Below are 24,013 nucleotides of genomic sequence, written 5' to 3' on the forward strand. Positions count from 1 at the left end.
CGATAGAGCCTGTCCCTCCAGCCGAGATGACGAAAGGGTTCTACAGCCCTTACTTCATCGTACCAAAGAAAGGTGGTGGGTTGCGACCAATCCTGGACCTGAACCGGGCTTTGCACAGACTCCCGTTCAAGATGCTGACACAAAAACGCATTCTAGCGAGAGTCCGACATAAAGATTTGTTCGCGGCGGTAGACCTGAAGGAAACGTACTTCCAAGTCTCAGTCTTACCTCGACACAGACCCTTCCTGCGGTTTGCCTTCGAAGGCCAGGCGTACCAGTACAAGGTCCTCCTCTTTGGCCTGTCCTTGTCCTCTCGCGTCTTCACGAAGGTCGCAGAGGCAGCCCTTGCCCCGCTAAGGGAAGAGGGCATCCGCATCCTCAACTATCTTGACGACTGGCTAATCCTAGCTCACTCTTGAGAGTTGCTGTGCGCACACAGGAACTTCGTGCTCCGGCAACTCAGCCGACTGGGGCTTCGGGTCAACTGGGAAAAGAGCAAGCTCTCCCCAGTTCAGAGCATCTCTTTTCTCGGTTTGGAGTTGGACTCGCACCTCATTTGGAGATGATGGCGCGCCTCACAAACGAGCACGCACAGTTGGTGCTGAATTGTCTGAAGGCGTTCGGATGGAGGACAGCGGTTCCTCTGAAACTTTTTCAGAGGCTCCTGGGGCATATGGTATCCCCACATCAACCGTCAAGTTGGTCTACGCTCCCGTTGCATGTCACAACTCGCCTGCCGTCTCCTCCTCTGGAGTCAACAGCGCCTCAAGTCGCTATGAGCCACTCACATACCAGGCAACCTCAACACCGCAGCAGACACGCTGTCACAACAGGTTACGCTCAAGGGAGAGTGGAGACTCCACCCCCAGGTGGTCCAGCTCATTTGGAGTCGATTCGGTTGAGCACAGGTTGACCTGTTTGCTTCCCGGGAATCCTCCCACTGATCGCTTTGGTATGCCCTGATCGGGGCACCCCTCAGTATAGATGCGCTGGCACACAGCTGGCCCCCTGGACTACGCAAATACACATTTCCCCCAAGCCTACTTGCAAAGACCCTGTGCATGGTCAGGGAGGACAAGGAGTAGATCATCCTAGTAGCACCCTACTGGTCCACCCAGGCATGGTCCTCAGATCTCATGCTCCTCGCAACAGCCCCCCCCCCCCGGCGAATTCCCCTGAGGAAGGACCTTCTTTCTCAGGGACGGGGCACCATCTGGCACCCGCGACCAGACCTCTGGAATCTCCACATCTGGCCCTTGGACGGGACGTGGAAGACCTAAGTGGACTACCACCTGCGGTGGTAGACACAATCACTCAGGCGAGGGCTCCCTCTATGAGGCGCCTGTATGCCTTGAAGTGGCGTCTGTTCGCTAAGTGGTGTTCTTCCTGACGCGAAGACCCCCAGAGATGCACAGTTGGATCGGTGCTTTCCTTCCTGCAGGATAGGCTGGAGGGGCGGCTGACCCCCGCCACCTTGAAGGTGTATGTAGCCGTAAGTACTTGGAGAAGCACGACTTGGTCATCAGGTTCCTGAGAGGCACTAGGAGGTTGAATCCCTCCAGACCATGCCTCGTCCCCTCGTGGGACCTCTCTGTAGTCCTTCTCTGTGATCCTGAGACCCCGACCGGGCTATGTGCCCAAAGTTCCCATGACCCCTTTTAGCGATCAGGTGGTGAACATGCAAGCACTGCCCCAGGAGGAGGCAGACCCAGCCTTGGCATTGCTGTGTCCGATGCGAGCTTTACGCATCTATTTGGATTGCATGCAGAGCTTTAGAAGCTCTGAGCAGCTCTTTGTCTGCTTTGGTGGACAGCGGAAAGGAAGCGCTGTCTCCAAACAGAGGATCGCCCACTGGGTCATTGACGCCATCGCAATGGCATATCAGGCTCAGGATGTGCCACCCCCTGCGGGGTTACGAGCCCACTCTACCAGGAGTGTGGCGGCCTCCTGGGCCCTGGCCAGTGGCACCTCTTTGGCAGATATCTGCAGAGCAGCGGGCTGGGCAGCACCCAACACCTTTGCGAGGTCTACAATCTCTGGGTTGAGCCGGTCTTGTCCCGTGTATTGGCAGGCTCGAGCAGGTAAGTTCTGGGACAGCTGGCCGGGTGTACCGCTTGCGCATAGCACCTTTCCCCTCCCTTGAGGTGAAGACGTGTGCTCTTGACTCCCAGTCGTGTTCACAGACTGTGATCCCTGGATGACTTTCCTCCTTAGCCCTGTGGCAGTTGAGTTTGCGGAGAAACTCGCTGCTGGCCCAGTACATGTGCTAATGAGGCCCTGTACTGAGATAGGTGCTCCACATGTGCTGGTTCCCCGAAGGCGACCCCATGTGATATCTTCCGCAAAATTGTTTCCCTGTCGGTAAATTGCGTCTTCCTTGGGCAGAGGCCCCTCTGCCCCCGGTCGCCATGCTTTGTAGAAACTCCTCCCCCTTCGGGTAGGACTTACCATGGGACCTCTCCACATGACATACTTCCGACAAGACTCGGTAAGACCATGTGACGTATTCCACTCAAAATACTCTTTTTGGGTGGGGTGTGGTCTCCGCGGTGTCTTCCCCTTGGGAGGGACACCCCCTGACGTAGACACTTATGGCTCCCAGTCGGTTAACAAATTCCACTCTTTTTGGGGAGAAAAAAGAGGAAAAGAGGCCTCGGCTAGGCTAGCCTGTCCTTATTGTTGGGCAGTCGACTTGTTCCTGAAGCACCGTTCGACACTCATAAGAGCGTTCGGGGAGGTTACGTGATGGCCTGGTGCTCTAGCTACGAGGCACACAACGGTCTCGCACCGCCAGTCCACGTAACACAGTTCGGATAGTTGTGGCATTTTGTATAGGGACCCCTAGTGTCACTACATCGACACAGCGTTGAGTGAGTGACAGATAGGGAGCGTCATGGTTACTCTTGTAACCTCCGTTCCCTGATGGAGGGAACGAGACGGTGTGTCCCTCTTGCCACAACACTGAACTACCCGCTGAAATGGCCGGGACCTGGTTTTGGCTCCTCAGCACAAAACCTGAATAAGTGGTTGCATTCCAGCTCCTTTTATACCCGTATGTCCGGGGGAGTGGCATGCAAATTCCACTCGCCAATTCCCTTTGGCCTTTTTTCAAAAAAGCAGAGGTGTTTGGGGCTCCCAAGTGTGACCCTTAGTGTCACTACATCGACACAACATCTCGTTCCCTCCATCAGGGAACAGAGATTACGAAAGTAACCATGACGTTCTCTTCCAACAGTGCAATAGTATTTAATCTAAACAAGTGTTATTGTACTGTGATGAGAGAGAATACAATTAGCTGAAAGCAGGTTTTTCTTATTTTGAAAAGGGTCAGTTAGAAGTGTGAGTGTGTCTACTTTATTTAATTATCTGCTGTAGATTCAACACTGCTTCAGTGTTATTTTTTAACACCAGCGAGAGAGAACCATATAAACACCAGGAGTGTACATTTAACACTGGGGATTTTGCTGTGTATGGTCCTAATAAAGTGGCCGGTGTGGTCTTGTGCTGTTGTAGCCCATCCGCCTCAAGTTTCGACATGTTGTGCATTCTGAGATGCTATTCTGCTCACTACAATTGTACAGAGAAGTTACCTGATTTACCGTAACCTTTCTGTCAGCTCGAACCAGTCTGGCCATCCTCCGTTCACATCTCTCATCAAGAAGGCGTTTATGTCCACCGAACTGCCGCTCACTAAATGTTTTTTGTTTTTGGCACCATTCTGAGTAAACCCTAGAGACTGTTGTGTGTGAAAATCCCAGGAGATCAGCAGTTACAGAAATACTCAAATCAGCCCATCTGGCATCAACAATCATGCCATGGTCCAAATCACTAAGATCAAATTTTTTCCCCATTCTGATGGTTGATGTGAACATTAACTGAAGGTCCTGACCTGTATCTTTATGGTTTTATGCATTGCACTGCTGCCACACGATTGGCTGATAATTGCATGAATAAGTGTGCAGGTATTACTAATAAAGTACTAAGTGAGTGTATATTGATAAAATATCAAGTTATTCAGTTAATCTGTTACTTTAAGAAACATGGACACTTTTTTTTTTTAGCAGATTTCTTTAGTGAAGATTGCTGTGATATTTCAACTTTAAAACCTAAAGGTGCAGCAATCACAACCATATATTAGCAATTTATGACGTTGGATATTATTTACTTTGTATTTATCAAACTCAGTGCAGCATGCCTCACATTATCAACACAGAGACGTCAGTCTCTGGAACATTTTTAAACTTTTTATGGTGGTCTCCCCTCCAACATAGAGGAACACAAGCACTACATTCATGAGAGTAAAACACACATCTACGGGAAACAGCGTTGTGATTTGGGTGTGTGTGTACGCGAATGGAAATATGACTGAGGGTCTTTTAGAGTACTTGAGCACCAACTGTTGGTCTAAGACATGAAAATGTACAGCTTGTTTGAGTGTTTGTGTTATGAGATTAATATTTAATACATTAGTGAAACTTTAATCATAATATTATAACTCTTGTCAAATTAGAGGATAGGAACTAACTGTTGAATTTATGTACTTTTATCCTTTCATATTCTCTCTCTTTCTCAGCCACGTGGAGCTCTTGAAAATGCACTCAAGGGTCATGCCAGCAGCATCAGACAAATCCACAAAGAACAAGTGGTGCCAATGGAGCAGGCTATGGTAAAACACACACACACACACACACACACACACACACACACACACACACACACAATTAGAAACTACACTCTTCCAATTCAATAGATCATCCCTTTTCCTTACTCTTCCGCCAAACCTTCTCTTTATTCAATTTTTTTCAAATGGGACCACAGAAATTTGTGAAAGCAAGGGTAAGCCAACTGTTCAGATCATGTGTTGTGAAAGTCCAACGATGAAAATCAGTCTGACATCCATGTACTTTTGAAAACTGTGTTCCAGTAAATGTGGAGTAATGTTTAATGGGTTCAGTAGTTCTGATGTGTTTTTTAAATGTCTGTATTTGCAAGTTAGATTGTGTAAGGGGCTGTTCACACAGAATGCATTCTTGAGATTAAAAAAGCAAGACAACGGAACGGAACAAAGTGCAGGTCTTGAGAGGTGTTTTCTGAAACTCTTTTTTTAAAACTCAACACAGTGTCTTAAAAACATGGCATCCTTTCGTGTGACGCTGAAAAAACAGCTAGATGTGGTGCAGTGGTCAAAGACGTCCGTGTAGCGCATGTTTGCACATAAAAACAATAAAAAAATAGCACAAATGAACGTAAGAACGTGTCCTGTGTGAAAGTGTCCTCTTTTTTGCTCAGTGTGTTTGTGCAGAGTGATTCGTCAGGAGTTTTTCTGAACGACTTTGTGTTTATAGTGTCTAATAAATTGTGTTAGTGTATGTCTAAAAAACACATTAGAGCCTGACTTTCTAAAAAAACTTAAAAGAAAAACATCCTGGTTACTTTCGTAACCTCCGTTCCCTGATGGATGAAACGAGACGTTGTATCGATGTAGTGACACTAGGGGTCGCCCTTGGGAGCCCCAAACACCTCTGATCTTTGAGAAAAGGCCAGTGGGAATTGGCAAGTGGAATTTGCATGCCACTCCCCCGGACATACGTTTATAAAAGGAGCTAGCTTGCACCACTCATTCAGGTTTTGTGCTGAGGAGCCGATAAAAGGTCCCAGCCATTTCAGCAGGTAGCTCAGTGTTGTGGCAGGAGGGACACAACGTTTCGTTCCCTCCATCAGGAAACGGAGGTTACGAAAGTAACCAGGACATTCCCTATCTGTTACTCACTCGACGTTGTGTCGATGTAGTGACACTAGGGGTCCCTATACAAAATGCCACCGCTAGCCGAACTGTGTTACGTGAACTGGCGGTGCGAGATGGGCAGACCAATATGTGCCTCGTAGCCAGTGCACCCAGCCGTCACGTAACCTGCCCCAATGCTCTTACAAGCGTCGTACGGTCCCCTGCACCTCGGGGACAAGTCGACTGCCCAAAAAATGGGGACTGGCTGCCCCAGCCGTGGCCTCTTCTCTTCTCCCCAAAAGGAAAAATCATTCAGCTGGGGGCCATATAGTGTCTGCATCGGGGGGGTGTCACTCCCAAGGGAAAGACACCGTAGAGACCACACCCTGCCCAAGGGGGAGGAAATTATGTGGAAATACATCACATGGTCTTACTAAGTCTTGTCGGCAGTGTCTCATGTGGAGAAGTCCCCGTGGTAGGTCCTACCCGGGGGAGGAGCTCTACAAACACGGGTGATCAGGAAGACGCGGGTTCACCAACGGGGGAACCGTCTCGCGGAAGATACATCACAAGGGGTTACATATGGGCAACCAGCGCATGTGGAGCACCTACCCCAATACATGGCCAAGTTAGCACATGTACTGGGCCGGCAACGAGTTTCTCAGCAATCTCGCCTGCCACAGGGCTAAGAAGGAATGACATCCAGGGTCCACGACTTCGTGAACACGACTGGGGGTAAAAAGTGCACGTCTTCGCCTCCGGGAGGGGAAAGGCACTATACGCAAGTGGTACATCTGGCCAGCTGTCCCGCAACGTACCTGCTCGTACCTGACAACATGGGACGAGACCTGCTCAACCCGGAGATTGTAGAACCTCGTGAAGGTATTGGGTGTTGCCCAGCCCACTGCTCTGCAGATTTCTGCTAAAGAGGCGCCATTGGTCAGATCCCAAGACGCCACCACACGCAGACACAGCAACGACAAGGCTGGGTCTGCCTCCTCCTGGGGCAGCGCTTGCAGGTTCACCACCTGATCCCGAACCAGTTGGGGTCTCAGTACCATGTGAGAGTATCCCGGACCGAACTCCAGGCACGTGTCACTGACAGAGAACAACTGCAGGTCCCCTACCCTCTTGATGGAAGTGAGCACAGTCAGGAGGGCAGTCTTCAAGGAGAGTGCCTTTAGCTCAACTGACTCCAGGGGCTCAAATGGAGCTCCCCGTAGGCCCCGAAGGACCATGGAGAGGTCCCACGAGGGGATGAGATGCGGTCTGGGAGGATTCAGCCTCTTCATGTCTCTAAGGAATCTGATGACCAGGTCATGCTTCCCAAGAGACTTACCGTAAACTGCATCGTGGTGTGCCGCTATAGCGGCCACGTACACCTTCAAGGTGGAGGGGGACAGCCGGCCCTCCAGCCTCTCCTGCAGGAAGGAAAGCACTGACCCGACTGTGCATCTCTGGGGGTTTTCGCGTCGGGAAGTACACCACTTAGCAAACAGACGCCACTTCAAGGCATACAGGCGCCTCGTAGAGGGAGCCTGAGTGATCGTGTCTACCATCGTGGGCGGTAGGCCACTTAGGTCTTCCGCGTCCCGTCCAAGGGCCAGACGTGGGGATTACAGAGGTCTGGTCGTGGGTGCCAGATGGTGCCCCGTCCCTGAGAAAAAAGGTCCTTCCTCAGGGGAATTCGCCGGGAGGGTGGCTATCGTGAGGAGCGTGAGGTCTGAGAACCATGTCTGGGTGGGCCAGTAAGGTGCTGCTAGGACGACCTGCTCCTCGTCCTCCCTGACCTTGCACAGTGTCTGTGCAAGTAGGCTCACTGGGGGGAACGCATACTTGCGTAGCCCCCGGGGCCAGCTGTGTGCCAGCGCATCTGTGCCGGTCAGGGCATACCAGAGCGGGCAGTGGGAGGATTTCCGGGAAGTGAACAGGTCTACCTGCGCATCAGAGGTGTTTGGGGCTCCCAAGGGCGACCCCTAGTGTCACTAAATCGACACAACGTCGAGTGAGTGACAGATAGGGAACAATGGGAAACACCAGTGACTAAGGTATTGAGTGATGATACAGTGATTGAAGTATTGACCACATTTTTTTTTTTCTTGTAGAGCACCCTAGGTCAGAGCATCAGACTACTTCAGAAATCATCCAAAGAACTTCCTGTAAGTAAACAAACACTCAATTTACAGTGCATTCAGAAAATATTCAGACCCCTTAATTTTTTTCACATTTTGTTATGTTGAAGCCTTATGCTAAAATGCTTTAAATTATTATTTTTTTCACATCAATCTACACTCCATTCCCCATAATGACAAAGCAAAAAGATTAACTTTGATAATTAATTAAAAAGAAAAAAAATGAAATATCACATTGACATAAGTATTCAGACCATTTGCTATGACACTTGAAATTTAGCTTAGGTACATGTTCTCTGGATCATCTTTGAGATGTTTCTACACTTTGATTGGAGTCCACCTGTGGCAAATTCATTTGAGTGGACATGATTTGGAAAGGCACACACCTGTCTATATAAGGTCTCACGGCTGAAAATGCATATCAGAGCAAAAACCAAGCCATGAGGTCAAAGGAACTGTATGCAGAGCTCCAAGACAGGATTGTGTTGAGGCGCAGATCTGGGGAATGTTTCTTTTTAATACATTTGCAAATTTATCAAAAATCTTTTTTTTTTCTTTGTTATTATGAGGTGTGGAGTGTAAATTGATGTGAAAATAATTTAAAGCATTTTAGCATAAGGCCGCAACATAAAATGTGAAAAAAAATGAAGGGGTCTAAATATTTTCTGAATGCACAGTATATTAATGTACAGTACACTGACCCCAACAAGTATTTTGACACTTAGGCCATACTGAAACTGAATTTCTTTCGTTGCATTATTGGCTTTTGCAAACAAATAATGCTACTACTGTTCTCATATATATGATGAACTACTTCTTCGTCCAAAAAGTGTAACAAATTACATTTCAAATTCTTGTAGTCAGGTTACAGCTGCTGGCTTTCAGTTACATTACTTGGATTGCACATATTACTAAAATAATATTATTTATGTAGAATATATTTAAAACATGAATTATGCTCATACGTACACCTGTTAGCATTTCTGTAAGAGCTGAAGGACGTGGTGCTGATTGTATGACTTGCATATGTCATGGACAAGGAGGAAATACTGTATAGACATTATTTTGAATTCAATGAGCTGAAAACAGAAACTGTTCTGTGAAAAGTGTTAGGGGTTGTAGAAAGTTACCATCTTTAGAAAGTTAGTAATGTGATCGATTACTTTAGTGATTACTTCATGGAAAAAGCAGAGTACAGTTATCTGTAGTGGAGTAATTTTCCCCACACTGGATATTTGTTAATGCAATACCATTCATACCCTTGGCTTACAGTAAGCATTTAAATACTTTTTGGGGATACTGTAGTACAGCAAGAAATGTGTGAATTTGCATTCCCTTATATATGGATTTTACCCACATTTATATTTCTCACAACCTTTTCTCTAGATTAAAGTGACAAATGTCCTGAGTGCCATTGAGGCAGCAGAGTATCTCATCTCCAACAATGCCTCACATGTGGTCAAACAGGTACAAATACATTCATTTCTTAAGTTAATATCTTTATCTATATATTCATACACTGCATTTTCTTAATCAATATTTTGTCTTGTATTCCAGCAAAAATATATAAACTTCCTTAAAACAAGATACATTTACATGAAGCTATCATAAGATTGTAACAAGACCTTTAGCTCCATGGAATGAGGAAGCGGGAAACGGTGATTCCAATACAGGAAAATTTGTTTATTCAAACAAAAACGTTCGATTAACAGCGATAAACGAAACCAACAGTGATATAAATAAATCAAAGGTGGAAACGTTCAACTGCTTTTATTTTCAGCAAACTTAACATGTGTAAATATTTGTATGAACATAAAATGATTCAACAACTAAGTCATAAACTGAACAAGTTTCACAGATATGTGTCTAACAGAAATGGAATAATGTTTCCCTGAACAAAGGGGGGTCAAAAGTAACAGTCAGTATCTGGTGTGGCCACCAGCTGCATTAAGTACAGAACGAGCAGTATGGCTGGTGGCATTGTCATGCTGGAGGGTCATGTCAGGATGAACCTGCAAGAAGGGTACCACATGAGGGAGGACGATGTCTTCCCTGTAATGTACAGCATTGAGATTGCCTGCAATGACAACAAGCTCAGTCCGATGATGCTGTGACACACCGCCCCAGACCAAGATGGACCCTCCACCTCCAAATCGATCCCGCTCCAGAGTACAGGCCTCGGTGTAACACTCATTCCTTCGACGATAAACGCGAGTCCGACCATCACACCTGGTGAGACAAAACTGCGACTCGTCAGTGAAGAGCACCTTTTGCCAGTCCTGTCTGGTCCAGTGAAGGTGGGTTTGTGCCCATAGGCGACATTGTTGCCGGTGATGTCTGGTTAGGACCTGCCTTACAACAGGCCTACAAGCCCTCAGTCCAGCCCCTCTCAGCCTATTGCGGACAGTCTGAGCACTGATGTAGGGATTGTGCATTCCTGGTGTAACTCGGGCTGTTGTAGTTGCCATCCTGTACCTGTCCCGCAGGTGTGATATTCAGATGTACTGATCCTGTGCAGGTGTTGTTACACATGATCTGCCACTGCGAGGACGATCAGCTGTCCTTCCTGTCTCCTTGTAGCACTGTCTTAGGTGTCTCACAGTATGGACATTACAATTTATTGCCCTGGCCACATCTGCAGTCCTCATGCCTCCATGCAGCATGCCTAAGGCACGTTCACGCAGATGAGCAGAGACCCTGGGCATCTTTGTTTTGGTGTTTTTCAGAGTCAGTAGAAAGGTCTCTTTAGTGTCCTAAGTTTTTATAACTGTGACCTTAATTGCCTACCCTCTGTAAGCTGTTAGTGTCTTAATGACTGTTCCACAGGTGCATGTTCATTAATTGTTTATGGTTCATTGAACAAGCATGGAAAACATTGTTTAAACCCTTTACAATAAAGATCTGTAAAGTTATTTGGATTTTTACAAAATTATCTTTCATATACAGTGTCCTGAATAAGGGACGTTTCTTTTTTGCTGAGTTTATGTATTCCCTCAAATTTCTCACATTCACCCCTGGATCCCAGTGGCTCTGCCGGGATTGATTTGATTGTCTCTTTATTATTGTTTTGAACTCTGATCTACTGTATGGAATTTATATATCTACGTCACTTCTTTCCGTTGCCTCTTTCGCCAGCTTATCTGCAATTTCATTCCCTCCTACCCTACATGAGCTGGGACTCACAAAAAAAAAAAAAGAAAAAAAAAGTTTTATATTTCTTTGTTCCGAAATATACAAATGTTGAAGTATTTCTACTACAATATTCTGCCTACTATTTGACTGTTTAACTTCCAGACTTAATTAAGAAGAGGTAGAGTCTGAGCAGATAACTGCCTTCATAGTCCTTATTTCATTTATTTTTGTATGGCCATCCAAATTGCCATTAGTTCTCCTGTGTATACTGATAAGTAGTCTGATATTCTTTTCTTTTCTGCAACTTCCATTTTTGGAATAACATGCTATCACTACATGATTCCTCATATGATCTTTTGAAGCATCTGTAAATATTTGAGTACAAAATCTATAATTATTCCAGATATACTCCCTTACCATACTAGCTTCTTGAACCATGCTTCCTTTCTTTTCTCTTGATTTTAACGAAGTTAAGTCAACTGCTGGACTAAGTAGAATCCACTGAGGAACAGCTGAAATAATCAATCTTGGAATACTTTCGTGATTTCCTAATTCCATTTCATTCATGTTTCCAATTATCCATCCAAAACTTCTACACTTTCCTTTCCCATACTCCCAACATGCTTTTATTACAGATTTCTTAGGGTGTGACTCATCTTGACCTTTTAAATTTGTCCAATACACTGTCCTCAGTTGTTTCCACCTAATACATAGCAGCATTTCCCCTACCTCTATTTGCAACACTGATACCAGTGTAGATGGATATGCACCACAGCAGATTCTCAATGCTTGGGAATGTATTCTGTCTAACCTTAATAACTGTATCTTGCTGGCTGAATCATAGACTATACACCCATAATCCAATACTGATCTGATCATTGATATAAATACCATCTTCAGAGCTTCTCTGTTTGCTCCCCACTCTCTTCCAGCTAAACACCTCATTACATTTAAAATACATAAATGTTCTATTTAATCTATATGACTTTTCCATGTTAATTTTGTGTCAAACCATACCCCCAAAAGCCTTACTACTGGTACCTGACAATGCTTTCTCATATAATTTAAGATTTACCTTACAGTTAACTTTTCCCTTTGTGAAAACCATCTGTGTTTTTTCAATGGAAAATTTGAATCCCCATTCTTTTGACCAGTTCCCTACCTGCATCAATGCTTTTTGCATTTTCCTTTCACAATATTGTATGTTCCTCCCTCCACACCAGAAAGCCCCATCATCAGAAAATAGAGATTTACTTACTGTCCTTTCGACTGTTTCAAATACATCATTTATCATAATTATGAACAATAAAGGACTTATGATGCTACCCTGTAGGATTCCATTTTCTGCCACACCTTTCTCTGATATTTCCTCTCCTACTTTAAATTTTATTACTCTTTCAGCAAGAAAATCTTTTATCCAATTATATATTCTACTCTCTATCCCCAACTTCTCTAGTTTAATTAATATTCCCTCCTTCCATAACATATCATAAGTTTTTTTCTACATAAAAAAAAAAAAAAAAGCTGCTATCACTGATTCTTTATTTTGTAATGCTTTCCTTTATATCATTCTCTAAACACACAATTGAATCCAATGTACTTCTCCCACTTCTAAACCCATGTTGGTATGGGGAGAAAAATTTCCTTTTTTCCAAATAATATATTATTCTATCTGCTATCATCCTCTCCATTAATTTACATAAATGAGTCGATAGCACTATTGGTCTATAATTTAGCGGGTTACTTGGGTCTTTCCTTGTTTTTGTTTTTTATTGGTACTTATTAATAGCTTCTTTCCAACTCTGGGGGATTTCCCCTAGCCCAACGCTCAGCAGTTCTCGACGGTGAAGCAGCAGATGGAGGCTCTCCGGCACATCCTGCCCCGGCGCGGCTCAAGATCCCGCACCCCGCCTGCTCGTCGCAAAGGGCATCCCTCTGCGGTGACTGCACCGGCTCTGCCGCAGCCCGCCCCTTCGGCCCGGCCCCGGCGTGGAGCCCACCGCAGGAAGCAGATGCCACCCATCTCACGGCCAGCCATCAAGAACCCACAAAAGGCTTTGAAGCACCCCTGAGATGGGCGACCCAGGGACGACGAAACCCACTGCCTTTGGAGCTGGTAAGCAGACCACTCCATCCCCCGTTGGAGGGCCGGGAGGAGAATCTTTTGTTGCCTTTTCATTTAATTTCACCGCATGCCCAAGTGGTTGCAGTACCCAACAGTTCAGCAAAAGAGTGGTTTCCTCGTTCCCTGGGTCACATACCCAGTGTGCACGGCCGTCATCACGACCACCGTCCACCATTCCATTTTGGCAGGTTTGGCACTCCAGCGGCGGTCTCCCTGCCCCTGCGTGCCCTGCTGTGGCACAAATCCACCCCCAATGTGACAGTCTCCACGGGTCACTAAGGACAGGCCTCTTCCTCCCCCGTCCCAGGCTGTTCTGGGGGTGGTCACAAGGAGCCAGGTAAGTGCTTTGATGTCCCTGAATTCAGCATGGCCACAACATGGCGTGGCACCTCAGGCTCCGCCCCGCTGCGAGGCCCCACCCGCCGATAATCCGACGAGATTGTCCCCTTGGTCCCCCTCGCCCGGAACTTGGGTTCAGCGGTATCCACTTCACCTCGGTGAAGAGCGAGAATGCTGCTACCTTGCGCGCGGAGATCGCTACCCTCCTACGGAAGGATGCGATAGAGCCTGTCCCTCCGGCCGAGATGAAGAAGGGGTTTTACAGCCCCTACTTAATTGTACCAAAAAAGGCGGTGGGTTGCGGTCAATCTTGGACCTGCGAGTACTATACTTTGCACAGACTCCCGTTCAAGATGCTGACTCAAAAACGCATCCTAGCGAGCGTCCGGCATCAAGATTGGTTTGCGGCGGTAGACCTGAAGGATGCATACTTCCACGTCTCGATTCTACCTCGACACAGACCCTTCCTGTGGTTTGCATTCGAGGGTCGGGCGTATCAGTACAAGGTCCTCCCTTTCGGCCTGTCCTTGTCCCCTCACGTCTTCACGAAGGTCGCAGAGGCAGCCCTTGCCCCGCTAAGGGAAGTGGGCATTCGCATCCTCAACTATCTCGACGATTAGATAATCCTAGCTCACTCTCGGGATGTGTTGTGTGCACACAGGTACCTGGTGCTCTCGCACCTCAGCCGACTAGGGCTTTGGGTCATCCGGGAAAAGAGCAAGCTCCTCCCGGTTCAGAGCATCTCTTTTCTCGTCTTGGAGTTGGACTCAGTCTCATTGATGGCACGCCTCACGAACGAGCACGCACAGTCGGTGCTGACCTGTTTGAAGGCGTTCAGACAGAAGACAGCGGTTCAACTGAAACTTTTTCAGAGGCTCCTGGGGCATGTGGCATCCTTAGCGGTGGCCACTCTGCTCGGGTTGATGCATATGAGACCGCTTCAGCACTGGCTTCAGACTCGAGTCCCGAAATGGGCATGGCGCCACGGGACACATCGCGTGGCCATCATGCCGATCTGTCACCGCCTCTTCAGCTCTTGGACCGACCTCACATTTCTACGGGCAGGCATTCCCCTAGAGCAGGTCTCCAGGCGCGTCGTGGTTACGACAGACGCCTCCAAAATGGGCTGGGGCGCTGTAACGGCACACAGTGGTCTGCCCGTCACACACTGCCAGTTCACGTAACACAGTTCAGCCAGTTGCGGCGTTTCGTATAGGGACCCCTAGTGTCACTACATCGACACAACGTCGAGGGAGTGACAGATAGGGAACGTCCTGGTTACTTGCGTAACCTCCGTTCCCTGATGGAGGGAACGAGACGTTGTGTCCCTCCTGCCACAATGCTGAACTACCCACTGAAATGTCCGGGACCTTGTCTCTACTCCTCAGCACAAAACCTGAATGAGTGGTTGCATACCAGCTCCTTTTATACCCGTATGTCCGGGGGAGTGGTATGCAAATACCACTTGCCAATTTTCACTGGCCTTTTATCAAAGACCAGAGGTGTCTCGGGCTCCCAAGTGTGACCCCTAGTGTCACTACATCGACACAACGTCTCGTTCCCTCCATCAGGGAATGGAGGTTACGCAAGTAACCAGGACGTTTCTTTCTTCATCAAAACAGAATTTAAGATTTTTAGGATTTCATTTCAGGCCTCCTCTAAACAATGCAAGTGAATGTACTCCATTTTTTGACAGTCCAAAATGCATATTTAGGGTGCATCAAAATCATCCACATGACTCCAGTCGACAAATAAAGTTCTTCTGAACCCAAATGATTGATTATTTTTAGAAACAAAACAATACTTATATACTTTGGTAAGGTCACAGGTCACGCGTTACGTGGATGAGGAAGCAGGAAGTGTGTCATATAAAATAAATGTCTGCGCTTATTTTGATTCACGCTTATTATTTTGGGATTTGTGAACGCAATACTTTTGATGGGATTTTGATCCCATACATGTGGAGGCTCATGCTACTCTCCCCAATCCATGCACAACTTTCCATGTGCCCCATTGAGAGCGAGAACCACTAATCTCGACTGCGAAGAGGCTACCCCATGTGACTCTACCCTCCCTAGCAACCGGGCCAATTTGGTTGCTTAGGAGACCTGGCTGGAGTCACTCTGCACACCCTGGATTTGAACTCGTGACTCCAGGGGTGGTAGTCAGAAAAACATTTTGCCATTTCTTCTCATTTTAAGCATAAACATCATAAAATTCTGTTAGATTCATGCTTGAAACAAGAAAAAAGTATTTGTCTATTGGGTAAGAAAAAGAAACTAAATTAAAGAAATATTTTTTTAAAACCAGCCTTAATATTTGACAAATGTATCTTCTTTTAGAGATGTATTGATATATTTACTAGAAAACAAGACTAAAATGCTCATTAAGAAAATTCATTTTTGCATTGTTTTTTTTTATTTTTTAATTTTTTTTATAGCTGTTTTAAATGCTGTAATATCTATGGGGTTTTATTGTTTTATATGTCTTGTTTGTATGGTTATGAACAAGTATATTTTCATTTTTATTTCTCACCAATCACAGGAGACTGATAAATTCATTAAGAGCTTTGCAGGATATTTTACACAATACACAGAGTGGGTCAAACACTCGGTGAGTATGCTAAGATTACATATATGGTAAAATAAAGTCCGTAATTTTTCTGAGGAGCTGCACTTTGTCACGTAACACTTCATGTTGAAGTGGTTATATGCTAATGTATGTCTCTGTATGTGCAGCTGTATATGGAAGTCGCCCAGTGCAAACCCATCAGCAATATCGTGGACTCTCTGGAGATCGTAGCCTGCAGCTTTATAGTTGACTCAGTGGTAAGATTTACAACACCACTTTTCAGACATATAGTAACACTTACAGAACCCACACAAGAGGCAAACAGGATATACCCATGAACATACAAATATGTCCCCCAGCACAAACACACACACAGAGCAGAACAAGATTGTCACTGTTTACACCCTGAGCCCCCTGATGCAGCGGAAGAGGGATGTTGTTGCAGATGTGTGTGTGTGTGTGTGTGTGTGTGTGTGTGTGTGTGTGTGTGTGTGTGTGTGCGTGTACAACCGTGACCTTACAGAAACATACAATCCTTAAGCACACACACACATGCTTTAACAGTGCTATAAAATTGGGGGCTTGGTATGCTCTGAGTTCTGTTGTCCTTAAATTAAATGAATAATTCTCCCAAATGAAAATTCTGTCATTATTTACTAATCCTAAAATTGCTCCAAACCCATATGATTTTCTTTTTTTTCCAAGGAACACACCAAAAAAAAAAAAAAAATCTCCACTGCTTTTTGCCCAATTTTTTACATTGAAAAATTACCCCGGCTGGCAAGCTCCAAATCAGCTTATGGATGATTTGATTTGAGAGCGAATAACAACTTACATTTCAGTCTGTTTATAAAATAAGTGATCATATGGCTTCAGAAAATATAGTGTACAAGTCGTATTGACTACTTTTTGCTGTAGTTTTATGGTGTTTTTTTTTTGTTTTTGTTTGTTTGTTTGTTTTTTGTCCTTTTTGGAGCTTGAAAGCTCAGAGTCACTGTTTACTTTCACTATATGGTGAAAAGCCATAGGGATATGTTGTACATTTTTCCTTTTGTGTTTCATGGACAAAAGTTGTATGGGTTTGGTGCAGCGTTAGGGTGAGTAAATAATGACAGCAATTGTAATTTTTGGGTGAACTATTCCTATTATTCTTGAAGCTAATTATAATAACAGTATACAAACCCTGAAACAGACATGTTTACTAAGCAGTTTTAAAACATCTTTTTATGCATGTTTTAAAATGAAAACAGACATTATTTAGTCTCTTTATGAACATTTTTGTCTTTTTAAAGAGATCTCTAAAAAGATTTATTATTTATTTACTTATTTCAGATTTAGCAATTTTGTGTTTTTAAAATTTCAGCTATGTCACTCAGAAAAACTCAAACAACCAAACAATCTGGAAAAGGGTGTTAATGTCCGGTGCTTTCGACAGTGTAAGAGGTCTTGTGAGGTTGACAGATGGATGTTTACAGCCATAAACTCAATCTCCCTGCAAACTAGGTCAATCCATTTAACACAGATTTATCACACCAAGACACAAAGATAGCTATAAGATGAGGACAAAAAAGCGCTGATCGTTACATATTATCCTTAAAGACAAACATTTCACAGTAGTTACTAAATATTTAAAATTATGGAAATTATCACCTGCTGTGATGCATAAGTATGTGCAGTAAATTAAGAATAAAATTAAGAGGCTAATCAGATTATGGAAAATGACACATTCTGATGTTTATTATAGTTTTGATTTTTTACATTTAGTTTTGTATTGTATTTTTAATTTGTCCTTTCAATTTAGTTTAGTTTTCATTCTCTCTATGATTTTTGTTTTTATGTTTTCAAGTTTCATTTGAGTTTTAATTTCTCAGTTTTTTTTGTTTTGTTATAGTTTTGATATTTTAGGGCTTAGGTTTAAGATTTAATATGTTAACCGATATCATGTAAATATGTTTAACACTAATTTCTCAGGGCCGTCTAGTGTTACTGCTATCTAGTGGTATTTTCATGTTAACATTTTCATAAAAACTACAACTAAATTTAACTAATGTTAATTTTATTATAGTTAGTTTTGGAGTGTTGTAAATTTGTTAGTTTTTATTTTATTTCAGTTACATAAGGAAAATATAAATAATAGTATTGTTCTAAAGATGTACAGTTATTTACAGTGGAAATGTAGGGGTCATGTGAGATGTCTTAGGCCTTTTTATGAAACTATATTTTATCATATGGTTCATTCCTCAGTCATTCTGTGTACATTACTATAAATGAAAAAATATGCCAAAATTTGTTTAATACTTTTTGAAAGCTGGTTTTGTGAGCTCTTCATTGTCACTAGTACTCATGGGTTTTCTTATTTGTGTGTTTTAGAACACATTCTGGTTTGGTCTGGGAGGATGCTGTCTGTTCCTCTTCCCCAGCATCATTCTGTCAGTAAAACTCGCCAAATTCTATCGCAGAATGGACACTGAGGATGTCTATGATGAGTAAGTAACTGCATTCTTTCTGAATGTCAACCAATACTGCTTATAAGATAGCACAATCTGTCTATATATAGCCTTATAAAATGGATCAAGTTTTTCCTTAAAGGCTTTAAATTCACAGTCACACAATAGCAAAATGTGCAAAACAGTCAATACCTTTGATTAAATAAAAAATAGAAAATGGACTTAAGACTTTGAAGACAGCCAAGGCATCAGTTAACGTCCTGGTTACTTTCGTAACCTCCGTTCCCTGATGGAGGGAACGAGAGGTTGTGTCGATGTAGTGACACTAGGGGTCGCCCTTGGGAGCCCCAAACACCTCTGATCTTTGAGAAAAGACCAATGGGAATTGGCGAGTGGAATTTGCATGCCACTCCCCCGGCCATACAGGCATAAAAGGAGCTGACTTGCAACCACTCATTCAGGTTTTGTGCTGAGGAGCCGAGACAAGGTCCCGGCCATTTCAGCGGGTAGTTCAGTGTTGTGGCAGGAGGGACACAACGTCTCGTTCCCTCCATCATGGAACGGAGGTTACGAAAGTAACCAGGACGTTCCCTATCTGTCACTCACTCGACGTTGTGTTGATGTAGTGACATTAGGAGTCCCTATACAAAACGCCACAACTAGCTGAACTGTGTTACGTGAACTGGCAGTGCGAGACGGGCAGACAATTGTGTGCCTCGTAGCCAGCGCATCCGGCCTTCACGTAACCTCCCCCAACACTCTTACAAGCGTCGTACGGTCCCCTGCACCTCGGGGACAAGTCGACTGCCCAAAAAATGGGGACCGGCTGCCCCAGCCATGGTCTCCTCTCTTTCTTCTCCCCAAAAGGAAAAATCGTTCAGCTGGGGGCCATATAGCGTCCATGTTGGGGGGGTGTCACTCCCAAGGGGAAGACACCGCAGAGACCACACCCTGCCCGAGGGGGGAGGAAATTGTGTATAAATACATCACATGGTCTTACCGAGGCTTGTCGGCAGTGTCTCATGTGTAGAAGTCCCCGTGGTAGGTTCTATCCAGGGGAGAGGATCTCTAAAAACACAGCGACCAAGGAAGATGTGGGTTCACCAATGGGGGAACCATCTCACGGAAGATACATCACACGGGGTTACATATGGGCAACCAGTGCATGTGGAGCACCTAACCCAGTACAGGGCCAAGTTAGCACATGTACTGGGCCGGCAACGAGTTTCTCCACGAACTCATTTGCCACAGGGCTAAGGAGGAAGGACATCCAGGGTCCACGACTTCGTGAACACGACTGGGGTAAAAAGCGCACGTCTTCGCCTCCGGGAGGGGAAAGGCGCTATACGCAAGCAGTACACCCGGCCAGCTGTCCCGCAACTTACCTGCTCGTACCTGACAACACACGGGACGAGACCTGCTCAACCTGGAGATTGTAGAACCTCGCGAAGGTATTGGGTGTTGCCCAGCCCACTGCTCTGCAGATGTCTGCTAAAGAGGCGCCATTGGTCAGAGCCCAAGAGGCCGCCACACTCCTAGTAGAGTGTGCTCGTAGCCCCTAGGGGCAGCCACAGGGCTAAGGAGGAAGGGCATCCAGGGTCCACGACTTTGTGAACATGACTGCCTGCAATCACTTACCGTCAACTTACCGTCAACTGCATCATGGTGCACCGCTCTAGCGGCCATGTACACCTTCACCTTCCAGCCTCTCCTGCAGGAAGGAAAGCATTGACCCAACTGCGCATCTCTGGGGGTCTTCGCGTCGGGAAGAACACCACTTAGTGAACATACGCCACTTCAAGGCATACAGGCACCTCATAGTGGGAGCCCTAGCCTGAGTGATCGTGTCTACCACCACAGGCGGTAGGCCACTTAGGTCTTCCATGTCCTGTCCAAGGGCCAGACGTGGAGATTCCAGAGGTCTGGTCACAGGTGCCAGATGATACCAGAGTGGGCAGTGGGAGGATGCCCAGGAAGCGAACAGGTCTACCTGCGCTTGACCGAATCGACTCCAAATCAGCTGGACCACCTGGGGGGTGGATTCTCCACTCTCCCCTGAGCGTGACCTGCCGTGACAGTGCATCCGCCATCCGGACCAACACGTGCTTGTCCTGGATCAATGGCTGAAGCCTCTGCAGGGCGAGCAATACTGCCAGCAGCTTGAGGCACTTGATATAACAACGCAGTCGTGCCCCGTCCAGGGGCCGGCGACTGCGTGCCCAGCCACTCTTGGAGGCGTCTGTTGTAACCACGACACGCCTGGACACCTGCACTAAGGGGACCCAGAAATGCAAGGTCTGTCCAAGGGCTGAACAGGTGGCGGCAGATTGGCGTGATGGCCACATGATGTGCCCCGCGGCACCATGTCCATCTCGGGACTCGAGTATGAAGCCAGTGCTGAAGTGGTCTCATATGCATCAACCTGAGTGGCGTGACCGCCGCCGAGGATGCCATATGCCCCAGGAGCCTCTGAAATTTTTTCAGTGGGACTGCCGTTCTCCACCTGAATGCCTTCAGACAGTTCAGCACTGACTGCACGCTCTCGCTCGTGAGGCGCACCATCATAGAGACTGAGTCTAACTCCATACCAAGAAAAGAGATGCTCTGAACCGGGAAGAGCTTGCTCTTTTTCCAGTTGACCCGAAGCCCCAGCCAGCTGAGGTGGCTGAGCACCAAGTCCCTGTGCGCACATAACAAATCCCAAGAGTGAGCAAGAATCAGCCAGTCATTGAGATAATTGAGGATGCATACACCCACTTCCCTTAGCGGGGCAAGGGCTGCCTCTGCAACTTTCGTGAAGGTGCAAGGTGACAGGGACAGATCGAAGGGGAGGACCTTGTACTGGTACGCCCGGCCCTCGAAAGCAAACCGCAGGAATGGCCTGTGTCGAGGTAAAACCAAGACTTGGAAGTATGCGTCCTTCAGATCTACCGTTGGGAACCAATCTTGATGGCGGACGCTCGTTAAAATGCGTTTTTGCATCAGCATCTTGAACGGGAGCCTGTGCAAGGCCTGGTTCAGTACTCGCTGGTCCAAGATTGGCCACAACCCACCGCCTTTCTTTGGTACGATGAAGTAGGGGCTGTAAAACCCCTTATTCATCTCGGCAGGAGGGACAGGCTCTATCGCATCCTTCCGTAGAAGGGACGCGATCTCCGCACGCAAGGCAGCAGCATTCTCGCCCATCACTGAGGTGAAGCGGATGCCGTTGAACCTGGGCGGACATCTGGCGAACTGAATTGCGTAGCCGAGTCTGACGGTTCTGGTCAGCCACCGCGACGGGTTGGGGAGCAAAAACCACTCCCCCAAGCTCCGGGCGAGGGGGACCAAGGGAACAATCGCGTCAGACGTACTGTGGGGGGGCTCGAGCCCCGAACTCGTGGCCGTGCTGAGTCTGGGGACATCGAAGCGCTTACCTGTCTCCGTATACCCACCACAGGACCGGTCCGGGACAGGGGAAGAGGGAAATTGTCCTCGCAGCCTGTCGCAACCGTCCTGGCCTGGGTGCAATTGTGCCACAGCTGGGCGCGTGGGGCCTGCCTCCGGAGCGCCATGCCTGCCATAAAGGTGCGGTGCCTGGAGGTTGTGATAACGATGGCCGTGGACACCGAATGTGTGACCCAGGAAAGGAGGAAACCGCTCTTTTCTTGAAAATGTGGGTACCGCAGCCCTTTGGGCATGCGGCGAAGTCATAAGAAAAGGAAAACAAGGATTCTCCTCCCGGCCCTCCACCGGGGGATGGAGTGGTCTGTTTACCAGCTCCAGGTCTGTTGCGGGTCTCCGTCTCCCTGGGTCGCCTGTCTCAGGGGCGCTTCGAAGCATTCCTCGGGTTCTTAGCGGCAGGCAGTAAGACAGGTGGCATCTGCTTCCTGTGGGTGGCTCCACACCGGGGCCGGCCTCCTGGGGCGGGCTGTGGCGGAGCCGGTGTTGCTGCCGCAGGGGGACGCCCTTGGAGACGAGCAGACGGGGTGCGGGATCTTGATCCGTGTGGCGGCAGGATGTGCTGGATAGCCTCCGTCTGCTTCTTAACCCTTGAGAACTGCTGGCCAAAGTCCTCGACAGTGTCACCGAATAGGCCAACCTGGGAGATGGGGGCGTCAAGGAATCGTACCTTGTCAGCCTCCTTCATCTCGACCAGGTTGAGACAAAGGTGGCGCTCCTGGACCACCAGGGTGGACATCGCCTGCCCGAGAGACCGCGCCGTAACCTTCGTTGCCCGGAGGGCAAGATTGGTCGCTGAGCGCAGCTCCTGCATCAATCCCGGGTCAGAACTACCCTTGTGCATTTCTTTCAATGCCTTGGCTTGGTGCACTTGCAGGAGAGCCATGGCGTGCAGGGTGGAGGCGGCCTGTCCGGCAGCACCGTAGGCCTTAGTCGCCAGTGACGACGTAAGCCTACAGGCCCTGGATGGGAGTCTCGGACGGTTCTGCCAGGTGGAGGCATTTTGTGGGCACAGGTGCGCCGCAACTGCCTTATCCACCTGGGGAATCGCCGAGTACCTCCTGGCAGCCCCACCGTCGAGGGTAGTGAGAGCGATGGAGCCCATAAATAGGGTCTGGCAGTGAAAGGTGCCTGCCACTATCTCGTGAGTTCATGCACCTCCAGGAAGAAAGGAACCGGGGCAGGGCGCTGCCGCGAGCGGCACTCTGAGCCCAGGAACCAATCGTCGAGCCGCAAGGGTTCAGGGGGGAGTGGAGGGTTCCAATCCAGCCCTATGCTCACAGCCGCCCGGGCAAGCATGGCTGCCAGCTCTGCGTCAGCCTGCGACTGGGCGACTGCACCCGAGGGTGTAAGCCTAATCGAGACTGGATGAGCCCACTCTCCGATGCTGCGATCGAGAGCTCATCCTCTTCGCGAGCCCCAAATGAGATCGCGAACTTGCCCTGAGACGAGCCGGCGCTCTCATCCCAGAACTCGACCAGGGCACACAAGCGTACTGGGGAATGGGAGGTCCGTGGGGGTTTCCCAGTGGAGAAGCTCCCATTGAGGTCCCCAAATCGCCCTCAGTGCTAACCGCCGACAAACAAAGTTCTCCACAGTATAGAGACAGAAATGCACTAAAATAGCACCAATTTAAGTAACATTAAACGTTTCCCAAAGTCTAAGTGGGAGTTTGACTAATTGAAAGAACTAGTCCCCAAAAAGGTTGCATAATAATTGCAATTGACATTAAATCTCTTAAAATCTCTCACTCCACAATATTAATCAGGCGGCAGACTGTGGCTGTCCACTTTGTTACAGCAGTCGTAAAACCGCATTCATGATTCACCTCAGGGTGTCTGCACCAGCTTCAAGTGCCACTTTGAACTCCACATGAAATGCTTGCTGACAAAAATGTCTTATTCTGCGTTTTGGTGAAAGTTAAGACGTGGCGAGCTTCTGTGGTAATTAAAATGCACCTTACTTAGGCTGAAAGATACTTGATTTCTGTCACAAGTTCCATCTAGGCTTGTTTTGTACAACAAATAGCATTAAGAGCTCCTTTCCCCATGACTTTATCACTGACACTGAATCACTGCTGTGTGTGTTTGTGGTGTGTGTG

General features: G+C 47.0%; 1 protein-coding gene across 1 annotated transcript in view; it reads left to right on the plus strand.

Moving 5' to 3' along the window:
• LOC127443662 (prominin-1-A-like) overlaps positions 1–24,013 on the plus strand; it is a 73,908-nt gene that overhangs the window by 45,512 nt on the left and 4,383 nt on the right. The window contains exons 20-25 of the mRNA XM_051702397.1: positions 4,574–4,666; positions 7,831–7,884; positions 9,244–9,324; positions 15,998–16,066; positions 16,192–16,281; positions 18,395–18,510. Of these exons, the coding sequence (XP_051558357.1) occupies positions 4,574–4,666; positions 7,831–7,884; positions 9,244–9,324; positions 15,998–16,066; positions 16,192–16,281; positions 18,395–18,510 (503 nt within the window). The remainder of the gene's footprint in view (positions 1–4,573; positions 4,667–7,830; positions 7,885–9,243; positions 9,325–15,997; positions 16,067–16,191; positions 16,282–18,394; positions 18,511–24,013) is intronic.

This window comes from Myxocyprinus asiaticus, chromosome 7, assembly GCF_019703515.2.
Source record: "Myxocyprinus asiaticus isolate MX2 ecotype Aquarium Trade chromosome 7, UBuf_Myxa_2, whole genome shotgun sequence".
In the NCBI taxonomy this organism is placed as follows: Eukaryota; Metazoa; Chordata; class Actinopteri; order Cypriniformes; family Catostomidae; genus Myxocyprinus; species Myxocyprinus asiaticus.